The following is a 12,708-nucleotide window of genomic DNA, read 5'->3' on the forward strand; positions in this document are numbered from 1 at the left end:
TGTAATTAGAAAAAAATTTGCAATAAAATATTGTATTTCTTTTCTTGTGCGCTTGTTTTCAGGCTTTGTCTTCGTTTCTGCGGTAATATTATGCGACACTATCCGAGGCACAATTTCTTCACGCCGCTGTGCTACTTTTTAAATTTTGAGTTGCATGCTTTTCGTGATTTTGTGCCTTGTGTGCATTGTCATCCCTCTTTGTAAAGTGCTAAATATCTCTGAAATATTCCGACCAGAGGGGGGTTTTTGCTGACCTACCTGAGATTTTAAGAAAAATTATCTGGATTGGGCAACATAACGCAAATATTTATTTGAGCAAGAAAAACAAATGTGACTGGATGAGTATATTATCAGGTGTCTCAAAGACAAGCTAATTCGTTGTTTCTTTCATTCTTTCAGCTTATCAAGAACAAAGACTAGCCCATCATCATACATACCTAAAATGCAAAGAAAAAGAAAATTATGGTGTAAGTTCGAACGAACAAGTACAATTGCTTTGTATTGCTATCAAATCAAATAATTGGAAATATTTGTAAATATAACATGAAGATATACGAATTATGATTAGGGAGGCTCACAAATGGAAATCAAATATAGGCGGTAACTATGAAGTTGCGCATTTGTAAGACACACTCAGAACGAAAACAGTAAATGATGTTGCTCTTTACACACGCCAACTGCATGCATTTACAGCGAAGCAAGCGAATCAGTTGCTATTATTACGGTTAATTGCTCTGTGCCATGTCAGCGCAGGTTAGGAAACCCCAGGTGGTTGAAATTATCTGAAGCCATCTACTTTGCTGTGCCTCATAAGCATACCGTAGTTTTAGCGCGTAAGACGCCAACAATTTTTATTTTTGTACTACGATTACATGTTTAGACACACTCTAATGATATGTATCATTAGGGAATGTGGAACGCACATACTAAAGAATAAGCTAGGTAGTGAGTGATAAGGCATTTCTTAAAGCCTGTTAATTTCTTTGGAATCATATGAGCTTTGATTCAGTAAGTAACTTTCAAGATGCCATTAATGGAGGATCGGTAACATTTTGTGACTATTATGCCCTTTTTTATGCATGATGCAGTGACTGTTTGTAATCCGGTATTATTCAGAGAGACACTGGGAGAAATAATTTGGCGGCTCCTGTGAAGCGAAGCTTCAATTAAATAATCCCCCAACCCAACGTACCCTAGGAGTACGAGGGAAACCAGGTGAGCTAACGCAAGCCGGGGAACTTGATATGCAGCGTCTTCAATTGCGTGTCAAAGAGGAGCGAGGGTAACGGTTCGCTTGAGCGCACCGAAGTAAGCCCCCACAGCAGGGCTGAAAGGCGCTGTGGGTATTGCAAAGAATAAGTAAGAGCACACTTGATAAGGGAGGTCATGGAAGGCTGGTTGTAAGCTATAATTCTTTTATTTTTGTTAGTGGCTAGGAGGATTTTTCACGCTCGCGAAATTTCTTTGCAAATGACTCGCAGCTTACAGCCCTTCTATGATCTATTTTGCAGATGCGAGCCCTATTTATGGGAAAAATGATAACTTCAGCAGTATACCATTGACTACTCAATTTTTCAATATTTTTTTACCCATCGATCATGCACGCTGCATTAACCTTGTTGGTCCCACGTTTATACACTCATGAAGTTTTATGCAGCTTTAGGAATTACTCATGAATTTCCATTACTGAGCCATTCCAAGAAATCACTTTAGCATACACGGCCGTGGTAGATGCCTCTCTAATTGTTCTTGCAGTTAGTATAAAACAAATTAAATATTTACTGAAAATATGTTTCGAAAGTTGTGGAACAATAATGTTGTAAGGCGTTGCCGAATAAAGGTTGATGAAAATGCTCGTATTTACTATGCAGTTGTATTCGCATGAAATAGATGTTTATCATTTTAGTAATAGATCGCGCATTGTCGTTTATGCAGCGAAACGTTCTATTCAATTGTCACCATTACTGCAAAGTAGGTGACACATGGTACCACGGCTATTACAGCAGTAATCTGACAAGTTCTTGCTATGTAAGTAATCTTTTCGGCTTCCTATGGCTACAGGAAACGACAGCAATTGTGATGCTTCCTTAACGCCACCGCAAACATTCCAGTTATCGGATCCTAACCCTTTAAAATTATATAAATCGAAAAAGTGCGATCTACGAAAGACGCAAGCCACTGTTCACTAAGGGCATGCCAGTTGCTCGGGATCGGAAAACTTGAATGCGGAAGGCCTATGTATCGTCGTGCGTATCGTACATGCACTCGCCCAGCTGTTGCTATTTCTGAATGTACGGCGACAATATTTGAACTGTCTCCGTCTAATCGGGCAAAAGCCTTAGATGCCACAAAGTTATGCGAACAGTGACCGTCGGTGTCAACGCGAACAATGCAAAAAGTCACGTGGTATGAACGTATTTCATAATGAAGCCAAAAATCTAAATTTTGCGGCTTCACTAAGATGTCGCATGGTGGCGTCATTACATGACACCCTCGCCTGGTCAAAGGCAGGTCAGTCCAGGAGGCACTGCCAGACCACGTGGAGCGCACAAAGGGCAGGGGAGCATCAATATAACCGATTGAGAAGAAGACAAAGAAGTAAATGGCTGTCGCCTTCGAGTGGCCTGAGGGTCTGATTAAAGGGCCGTGTGACTTAAGGCGGTAGGTTTACATGTCTCATAGCTAAAAAAAAATGCGGCGTACGGTAGGGTCGTCAACACGAGTCTTGCCATGAGTTACTTGACCAAGTGATGGCGTCCAATGATCACATCACGTGATGACGTCATCAATGACTTTGTCGCTTGGTCAAAGTTGGGCCGATCCTTCGGGTTGTGCAAAACCGGGCGAGGTGCAGAAAGCTTAACAAGGGGACTGGGGATGAACATTTCCGTCGTCAGAGAGCATCAAGGTAATTTAGCAAGTGCCTTGTTATAGCATACGCTTCCGCACTTGCTCTCCTTAGCGTTAGCTAAAGGAACTGATCCTTGTTTTTAAGTATTTGACCCAATTCATAGGTTGTGCTAAAGGAAAAAAACAATCACGTGGCACGTGGCCTGAACAAGCCCATTTCTACAAGGCACATTCCACGGTTTCATAAAACTGACGACAATGTGCTGCTGCAAACTCACTAATCACGCCATTCTTGTATAGCATTGGCGTATTACAGTTGACTTTTTTTTTACTTTTAATTTTCAATACACCCAAATATATGTTGCTCCCGAAGAAAATGCAAACAGTTGCGAGCCGGAGATGGTAGAAAAATACGACGCTAGAACTGAGAGGAAGCACAACGCCGTTATTTAGCTTTTATATATCTATCCGCTGTCTCTCCACGTTATTCGCCAAAATTTGCAACATAGAAATAATTAACGAAGAAACAAGCCAACTTCGCAATAAAAGCATGCTATTTGTCTCGCACTAGATAACTTGGATGAAACATGCCACCGAACTGGCTATATTTATAATATAGAAAGTCAAATGTGAGGTTGAAAATAAAGGTGGCCTCAGGGCTGAAGAACAATTTTGTAGAAAGCACCTACTTACAACGCACTGCGCTAACTTATCTGCACTTCTAGCTTTCGCCAAATGTTACTGAAAGCGATTATGTGAGCGAGGCAGAACCCATCAATAACAAGAAACAAAATTTAGGTGTATAGTTTATGTCGCAATGCTATGCACAAAATCATTGAGACAATGCACCATAACCACTGCCTACTGCAACATAGCTATATCGTTGCTACTGCGAGGATGAAGCCATCCCCTAGGCTCCGTATCGCGTTCAAAATTACTAGGTATGTAGCCTTGCTGAGTCGAAAAAAATATCGGCATATAAAAACGACGTGACAGGGTCAGTGTGCATACCAATACGAATTTGCTTGAACGTCGTTATGCAAAATAGGATTATCAAATAAGTTCTCCGTGGGGAATCTAAAACAAAATGTACCGTTACATTTGACTTTTACTGCAAATGAACGTCCTACTCTCCTCACCCTTCTGTGGGCCGTACGTATTGTAACCTTGCATATAAAAGGTGTTCGTTAAGTTACAGTAAAACAGCATATGCCAGCCACATAGCATAGGGTTCGGGTCTGCTATCGTGAGTAGTGTGAGCGGGAATACGGGAGCGCTTGGCAAATAGCCTGAAACCATAATTCGATCGACACTCGGATGGCACTGTTAAAAATAAAGTGTAAAGGTAACGCTTTCCCGCGGAAGGTTGTCACCGCCACCACGCGTGGTTTTAGGACACGCGGGACAAATGACACAGAGAGCGGCTGATCTAAAATAACTGTGTGCAAGGAAAGACGCCATACACAAACAAGATGCACATGGGACGAGCGCAAGAAAAGACGCTCTCGTCCTAGCGTTCCTCCCACGTGTATCTTCCTTGTGTGTTTCGTCTTTTCTCGAACTCTCTAACTATATATGTTTATGTACCAACTAGGCACTCAAAAAGTCATTTTAAGACAACGGCTGAATATTCAAGGGCATGTTTTAGAGCTCAGGCGCAGGAAAGAGCAGTACAGTGCTTTATTCTTATTAAACTCTATTCTGATTTTTGGTGACACAAAAATCGAGTGGAAATAGAGATTGACAGCTGTATTTTGCGCAGAGTTGTACACAGTAGGCTCCCGCGTTCTTCGTCTTTCGTCACCCTTATCACTGGGCGCGGCTGGTTAGCTGCTGTTTTGTACTAATACCTGTTTTTTATCAATCAGCTGCTGTTTTGTATCAACACTAGCGAGGCGAACGCATCGAAAGTGCTATCAGAGAGCGCAACCGTGGTGCCATTTCCACTTTATTTAGGACGGCGGCCTTCGAATCGTACCACGTCTGCGAATCGTTCTACAGCGGGTTTGAGGCTATTTGCCACACACTCACGTGTTCCCGCTCATATAGCTCACAATAGAACATTCCGCGGCAATATTAACTAGTATGGCGCTCCTGTAAAATAAAGAAGTGTATGTAAATGGGTACAAATAAAACGTACAACTTAAATCAATGTATAAACTCCTAAATAGCGACTGCACAAATATCTATATAGCTACATATGTACACGTTAGTTATATTCATTGGCAAAGAGGAATAAGAACTAAAGCATAACACCACACGGAAGTACACTTTCTTCCGTACTTGCGCTGTACACTCTGAATACGCAAGCCCCAATTCTACGTAGTAAGCTTTCATATTCGATGGCTTCACTTCGAGCTAGAGGTGATTACATAAACAATGGCACAAATGCATAGTTTATCTGCGAACGTTAATGCTCCGACCATTATTTCTAAGGATACTGTAAAACGGAAATCATTTTTTGATTTGCAGCTGGCAAAGTCGACACCAACCCAGGACCTCGGATGGTGTTGTGAAGGAAGATGCATCGAAAAGGCGCATTGCCTCGCGTCATGAATGTTGCTCTTGCAAGATATTACTTAACGTCAGCTACTGTAATCGCACGCAGCGCCATGGATAAGGTGTGTTCAATGAATAAAATCAATGGGATAACGTTACAATGTTGGAATCCTTTCGATAATAAGTCAGTTGTTTAGAATAACAGAGATCCCTGTCTCTTTAGAATGAAGCCAGTTGTCTTTTCAAAAAGACGCTTTTCTTACAGGCTTCTATGTTCTGCAGTGCAATAGGACTCCTTTTCAAGCACTTAAGGTTCTTCTGCAAACCAATAATTTAACTTTGCGAAACTTACGTTCAGGTAATCTTATTTCACTGAGCTATACATGTCTTTTGGCATCCACCCTGCGATTATACATGCATCCTGTCATGATGATTGGCGGAGTTCCATCATTGGCCGAGTAATTAGTGATGACATTCACATATTATTCGTCCAGTGGCCTACAGCTTGTCAGCTACTGACAGGTGGCCTAACTCTAGTTACCCAATTTGTCATCAAAAATATTTAACAAAACAAGTTCAGGAACCGTTCGGCAATGCGGGAAGGTTGGGGGAGGGGTGGAAGTGGAGGTCGCGTGGGTATGCCTGACCTACTGATTTCTTTTTCTTTCTTTCTTTCTTTCTTTCTTTCTTTCTTTCTTTCTTTCTTTCTTTCTCTCTTTTTCTCTTTCTTTCTTTCTTTCTTTCTTTCTCTCGTATTCCACAAAGCTTCCTTATAATGTTTATTTGTGTAAATCGACTGTATATGTAGTCACATGTCTGTATCGCCACCCAAATACTAAATATTTCATATTGAAACTCTATTAAATTTTCCTTAGTTTATACCGGGTGTCCAAGCTATCTTTAGCCACTACTATTCAAGCTAAACTAAACTATTCTCTTAAGGAGTAGTTTAGTCGGGGTTGCATAAGTAGAGCTCAGCAAAAACGAATTACTCGCTTCTGCAAGAGTACCAGTAGCATTATGAATTATATATGTGGTGGCCTGTTTCTATAAGGTATGATTACTAACTACGCAAACCAGAAATCCAACTTGTGCTTTAAGAGGATACATTTGAATCCTGGCAAGAAATAAATATCACTAATAAACGCCCATGAGTTTTAAATAGCAACAATGTGCCTGCTTTTTTTTAAATTCTGAATTCATTCCACGGCTACATGAACTAGCAGTGCTTCTTTAAACTGAAAGGCATATCTCTCTACCATTCTGTGTCACTGTACCAAGAAATGCAAGCCTATAATGTCACATGAAGCTACGTCGTCTGGTACGTCACTACTGCGCGAACGTATAACTTAAATAGGAACATCTCTTTCACGCTCATTGTTTTACTTACTCCAGGCTACAAACTGAAAGTAAAGTGCTTGTCAAAATAGATGCGCTTCACAACTTTCTTGCTTTTGAAATGTCACTTTCAGAGGACAAATGGGGGCAGAATTACTTGGTATTCATTCGCCATGGGCAATGTGGTTGAGGTTTGTCTGGGAAAATTCGACAGGCAATGTGTCTCCTCAGAAGCAGAATTTTGACATGAGTTTTGATGACGTCATTATATTTTTCTGTCGCCCCCCTGTTTCACTTTGCAACATCTTTTTCCTACGTAGCCTAGAACGTAAGTAGAGAAAATGTGTTGTCCGAGAGTAAATTGTTCCCAATGATTTTCCGTCTTGGGCTTAACAAAGAAGTAAAGAAAAAATTACATCATCTCCCGCTAAAGGGGACCATGAGGCGATGCGAAGCAGCGTACGGCATGTTGAGCCCGCCTTTCCTCCGTAGCAGTTTCCTGCCGAAGTTGCCGTATGCGCTGAGCTTCCCTAGCCCGGAGCTGGGGGTCCGCTTTCCGACGCTTACGTTGCGCTTCGGCGCGTCGAGCCTTGCCCTGCTCCGCGATCACGGCAGGCGTTAAGGTATTACTGCAACTAGCGCCGACGTTGACGTTGGAACTCATGACACCGGCGCAGCCGGCGCATTAACTGAGCGTGTGTACGACCTAACGCGAGCCTTTTATCTAAATGAGGAGGAGGAGCGGAGAGGGGGAAAGGGAGATGGGAAGTGGGGAGGTGTGTGGAGAGGGTGTGAAACTATCGCTGATCAGAGATGATGGTGCTTCCTTGTCGTGTGAGGTCATCAAAAATGTTGGTGCACTGGGAAACCGAATCCTAGAGCCGCGCCGCTTGTTTCGCATGGTAGTGCGCTGGTTGCTTTGATCGAAGCACGATTGATGGAGGTACAGTACGGCAGCGCACGAGCGCAGTCACGTGCTTTTAAATGCGGAGCATTTCTTAATCGCACCTGCGGTGTCGGCGGCGCCGTCCACACCCCCACTGCGCATTCTCGACTCGTCTCGTGCCCGCAGCAAGCCTCTCCTCTCCATGCCACCCTCCTCTCCTTCGAACGCGGGCGGTGTGCAAATAAGCGGCGGAGCGCGCGTTCGGAATTCAGTCAAGGGCGTTCTTACTTGGCTTTCGCTTGACCTGACGCTTTGCTTTACTCGAGTAGGTGCGATGGAAGCAACAGAACCTGCAATCAGCGCCGTTCAGGCAACGTTACCCCACCCTCACCGTCGTCGGCGTCAACAACAGCAAGCAACGCAGAAGACAAGGCTGCGAAGAGACGAGCATACGACGCTGAACGCAAGCGTTTGAAGCGAGCTGCGGACCCGGAACTTATTGCACGCTGGAGCCGTTGAAGTCGTACTGTGTGTGCCCATCGTATAACAATTAAGCATTCCCAAACCATACCCAATTACGCAACAATCACGCGATACCCCCCCCCCCCCCCACTCTGCGACGCATTTACTCGAGTTGCCCCCGTGGGAAGATGCGGGCGACTTCTTATTTCATATTTTGCGGGCTTCCTTAACACGCTCGAAAAGATTACTACGCAGCATGTACTTTGCGGCATAAATTTGAGTCGGTCGTTTTGGAATGTCCTCTACAAGTTAACCAGCCGAACTTTTCCCTGAAGGGAACTTAAGAATTTTGCATATTGAATATTAGTCAATTTACTAATTAAACACAATAGAAATATTCGACCAAGCGCCACATGACAGCAAACCATATATAGTTGCCTGCATTCAGTTGAAGTTAACCAGTTTTTGTTACTATTAAGGTCTAGTTACGCGAAATACTCCGTATAACCTCGCTGCTATTAACTCTGCGATGTGCGACGAAGTGCAGCGTGGTATAGCGGTTAGTGCACGCGGCTGCTGATTCAGTGGTCACGAGTTGAAATACTTTTTGTGTGCGTTGTCACTTTTTTGCAGTTTACTTCTGAGTTTCTTTGTGTGTATAGATCGTATACGTGCAGTCACATGTGTGTATAAAAACTAAAAGAAAGATGCTCAGTAAGTCAACCAGAAACTGTATACGTTCTCCCACATCCCAAAAACATGCACCCTGTGCACTACAAACAGTGCAGGCAGCAGCGCGCAAAGGCTCTCAAAAACAATTCTCCTTCTCAAATGATGTGCTCTATGTTAATGCCGCCGATTACGGGAAAGGAATAACTATGCAATATCAGTCATCCACTCTCACGGCCAGGTCGCTGCGGACTCCTCCATTCTTGCCTTATCGTCGGAGGAAGCTGAAGAGGCTAGCCTTCATAATTCCATAGTCTTCGCAGTACGTAACTTATCTGTTGTCGTAAGTGACTCCAAAACAGGCTTATATAATTTGGAAACGGGCAGGGTTTCTAAGCCAGCACTTCTGCTTTTGGCCCATCCCCTCGATCAAATCGCAGCACTAATCTGGACTGCTGCGCATGCGGGCCTTGCCGGAAACGAGGCGGCTCATGCCAGTGCCCGAGGACTTGCAGTCCAAGCAGGAGTATCCGTCGTGTCGCAACTCGCTACGGAGGAGGCACAGTTTACCGCGCAGGATCGGCTTATTTCAGTTCATGATATCTGCCCACACAACCGATTAGAACGTTTAAACTTTCAGCCACTAATTTGCGAATCCTTGGGCAGGTATGATGTTCTGTGGCCACAGCTGCAGACTCGCACCTTTCTAGCCTCTTACCTCCTACACCGCATTTATGCCTTCAGTTACCCTTCCCCCTCTTGTAAATTCTGCATCGCTTCTACAGCAAACTGAAACCCCATCGTGTGGAGCTGTCCCAAGAACCTTGTTCCCCCTTTCCTGACACGCTTCATTTCTTTTGAGGGGCACTGCAAGGCTGCATTTCGCAGCTCGAGTCCCGACATAAATGAGGCCATCATGAAGTGGGCTGATAGGGAGCGGAGGCCTACTTCAAGTAGTTCTTCCCCCCACCCTCTGTCCCACTGCCCCATTCCCGCTAACCAGGGACAAATGAAATGGTTCATTCATTCATTCATTCATTCATTGCCGGATACGCCGTGTTCAGGAATACACCAAGTGCAGGTGTCTATGATGTGATGTTGGTTCAAGAGTCGACCAAGTAGGGGAACATTGCTATCGTTGTAATCTCCAGCCTTTCATCTCCTCTGTCACCTCCTGTTGTGTTGTAAATCGCCTTATGTTTAGCGAAAGTGCCAACATTTATTGCTTTTTCATCACGAAAGTGTTTCATGCAGGAGCCCACCCAGAATTGAAGCACGTCAATTCTGTTACAGAGTTAACGTGCATACGGGCACGTAGGTTGCTCAGAAAACAATAGACTCTCCCAGTTCATGACTATCGAGCATAAAATCCAGGCACGCTGACCACTCCGCCGCGAACGTATCTACATTCACAGGTTCGAATACGAATCGTATAATTCCCCCTTTGACAACGTTTACAGCGAAGGCACCGCTACTTAGAGCAGTGAAGCGTAGTACTGAGCCACAGCGCTGGGGGAGTGCTCGGTGCAGCGAGGTACATTCATGACTGCGTCAGACCAGCGATACATTCGCTAGCGGGGAGCACAACGATTTCGAACATTCTAGGTGAAAATCAGCGCTCTGGTGTAAACTGAGAACTATGCTACTGATATTCATGAATAATATGGAGTCGCAACTTACCGGTCCGCGAAAAACAAAACAGAGCAGTACCAAAATGCTCGCGGAGATGTGGCAGCCAGTGTCTACATCGGTGCGCCCGCGCAGAAGACTGCCCTGCTGCAGCAAGAGTCATTCACACTGCGCAAAATTTAATTATTGTGTCAAAGAAAGCCGCAACAACTCCGATGGAGGCACGTCTTACTAACGGCTATGTACCATGCCTATAAATGAGGCAGTAGCAATATTCCTTTTTTTACTCTTGCAAAGGTGCCTGAGAATCTTTCTAGATGTTACATTGTAAATGCTGCCACCTGCACCTTGTATGTTTAGTTGATTACTGACCCCAACACAATTCTCGAGTGTTGGTTCTTTATATTGTACCGAAGCGTTGGAAGTCTGTAATGGGTCGCCCTCTCGAGCGCTTTCTAGTGGGTCGTCCCCTTCGGCTCTTCTCAGACAGCACGCTCCCCGCGCTAGGGGTCCGCGCACTGTCTTGACTGTCGCCGTTGTGCTTCGTCGACTAGTGCCGTCAATAAACGCCTTTATAATTTGGCCTCGCCCGCTGGGCACTTCTCCGACAGGACTACGATATCCGCGTGCTGTACCGCAACGGTCGCCAGCATGCTGACGCCGACCCACTCTCGCGCTTCCCCTTGCCTGACGACAATACCCATAGCTCAGTGTCTCACAATGCTGTTTCTTCTATCAACATTCACACCATCGCTACTGAACAGCGCAAGGCTCACTGGATTGCTTCATTGATAGACTTGCTGACTGATCCATCGGCAACACCATCCACTCGCGCGTTGCGTCGTCAAGCCCACCATTTCGCCGTTCGCGACGACCTCCTCCACCGACGCAATTACGGCGACGGCCGCCAGTGGCTACTCGTAATACCTTGCAGTCTGCGTTCTGACATATGCGAGTCGTTCCACTCTGATCCGCAGTGCGCACACTCTGGGGTATCGAAAAGCTACCACCGCATTCGCCAACGGTACTTTTCGCGAGGGATGTACCGCTACGTCCAGAAGTTCGTTCGCTCCTGCATCGATTGTCAGCGCCGCACAACATCAACGCACCTGTCGCCGGCAGGTCGGCAACCTCTGCCTTGCCCCGACCGGCCGTTTGGGCACGTTGGAATAGACTTGTATGGACCACTTCCTCTAACGTCGGCTGGTAACCACTGGGCCATCGTTGCTGTTGACCACCCTACGCGATACGCCGAAACTGCCGCCCTCCCAGCGGCTACAGCACGCGATGTTGCCTCCTTCCTGCTGCACCGATTCATGCTGCGCCACGGTCCACCCCAGGAGCTGCTGAGCGATCGAGGTCGTGTCTTCTTGTCGGAAGTCGTCGAAGCCATTCTCAAAGAGTGCAACGTTGTTCACCCGAAAACTACTGCTTACCACCCGCAGACGAATGGCCTCACCGACAGCTTTAACCGTACGCTCGGCGACATGCTCTCGATGTACGTCGCCGCCGATCACACCAATTGGGATGCCATTCTGCCTTTCGTCACCTACGCCTATAATACCGCCCCTCAGAGCACTACTTGTTTCTCCCCCTTTTTCTTATTGTACGGCAGACACCCGTCGCACACAATCGACACAATCCTTCCATACAAGCCGGATCCGCCTGAGTGTGCCCCTATATCTGCCACAGCCAGACTTGCTGAGGAGTGTCGGGAGCTTGCCAAGACGTTTACTACGCATGACCAAGAGCGGCAGAAGAGCATTCGCTGTGACACCACCACTTCTGCGCCCACGTTCCTCCCTGGAGCACTCGTATGGCTCTCGGTCCCTACCACTGCAACTGGCCTCTCTTCCAAACTGCTGTCCAAGTACGACGGCCCCTACCGTGTCGTCGAACGCACATCCCCGGTCAACTACCTGATCGAACCCATTGAACTATCTTCGGACGGGCGCCGTCGAGGGCGCGACATTGTCAACGTGGAGCGCCTGAAGCCCTACCATGACCCGCTCATAGTGACAAGCAGTTAGGTCACCAGGCGGCTCCCTTTTCCTACCCGGGGTAATTGTTGCTAAGCGTTGGAAGTATGTAATGGGTCGCCCTCTCGAGCGCTTTCTAGTGGGTCGCCCCCTTCGGCTCTTCTGAGACAGCACGCTCCTCGCGCTCGGAATCCGCGCTCTGTCTTGACTGTCGCCGTTGTGCTTCGTCGACTAGTGCCGTCAATAAACGCCTTTATTATATCATTAAACACACTTGCAAAGATAATAAAAACACATATTTTTCTACCCGCAACCAATACGCTTCACCAATCTTTCTACTGGAAACGGCTGTTTCTTTCGTGTATCTCATTACCTGAGTTGTACTGTGTTGAAGCG

The 12,708-nt window shown here is 45.9% G+C and overlaps 1 protein-coding gene across 12 annotated transcripts in view; it reads left to right on the forward strand.

Moving 5' to 3' along the window:
• Positions 1 to 5,510, forward strand: part of LOC119402038 (uncharacterized) — a 32,852-nt gene extending 27,342 nt beyond the window's left edge. For 6 of the 12 annotated variants that reach the window (XR_005185614.2, XR_005185611.2, XR_005185613.2 and 3 more), the window contains 3 exons: positions 400 to 467; positions 1,936 to 2,028; positions 5,323 to 5,510. Coding sequence is in view for 5 of the 12 variants with exons in the window: in XM_037669113.2 (XP_037525041.1) it covers positions 400 to 467; positions 1,936 to 2,028; positions 5,323 to 5,406 (245 nt within the window). In the remaining 7 variants the exon portion in view is untranslated. The other 6 variants (XR_007417139.1, XR_005185612.2, XR_007417140.1 and 3 more) reach the window with 6 other exon arrangements.
• Positions 5,511 to 12,708: the final 7,198 nt, after the last annotated feature.

Source organism: Rhipicephalus sanguineus, chromosome 8 (assembly GCF_013339695.2).
Source record: "Rhipicephalus sanguineus isolate Rsan-2018 chromosome 8, BIME_Rsan_1.4, whole genome shotgun sequence".
Lineage (NCBI taxonomy): Eukaryota > Metazoa > Arthropoda > Arachnida > Ixodida > Ixodidae > Rhipicephalus > Rhipicephalus sanguineus.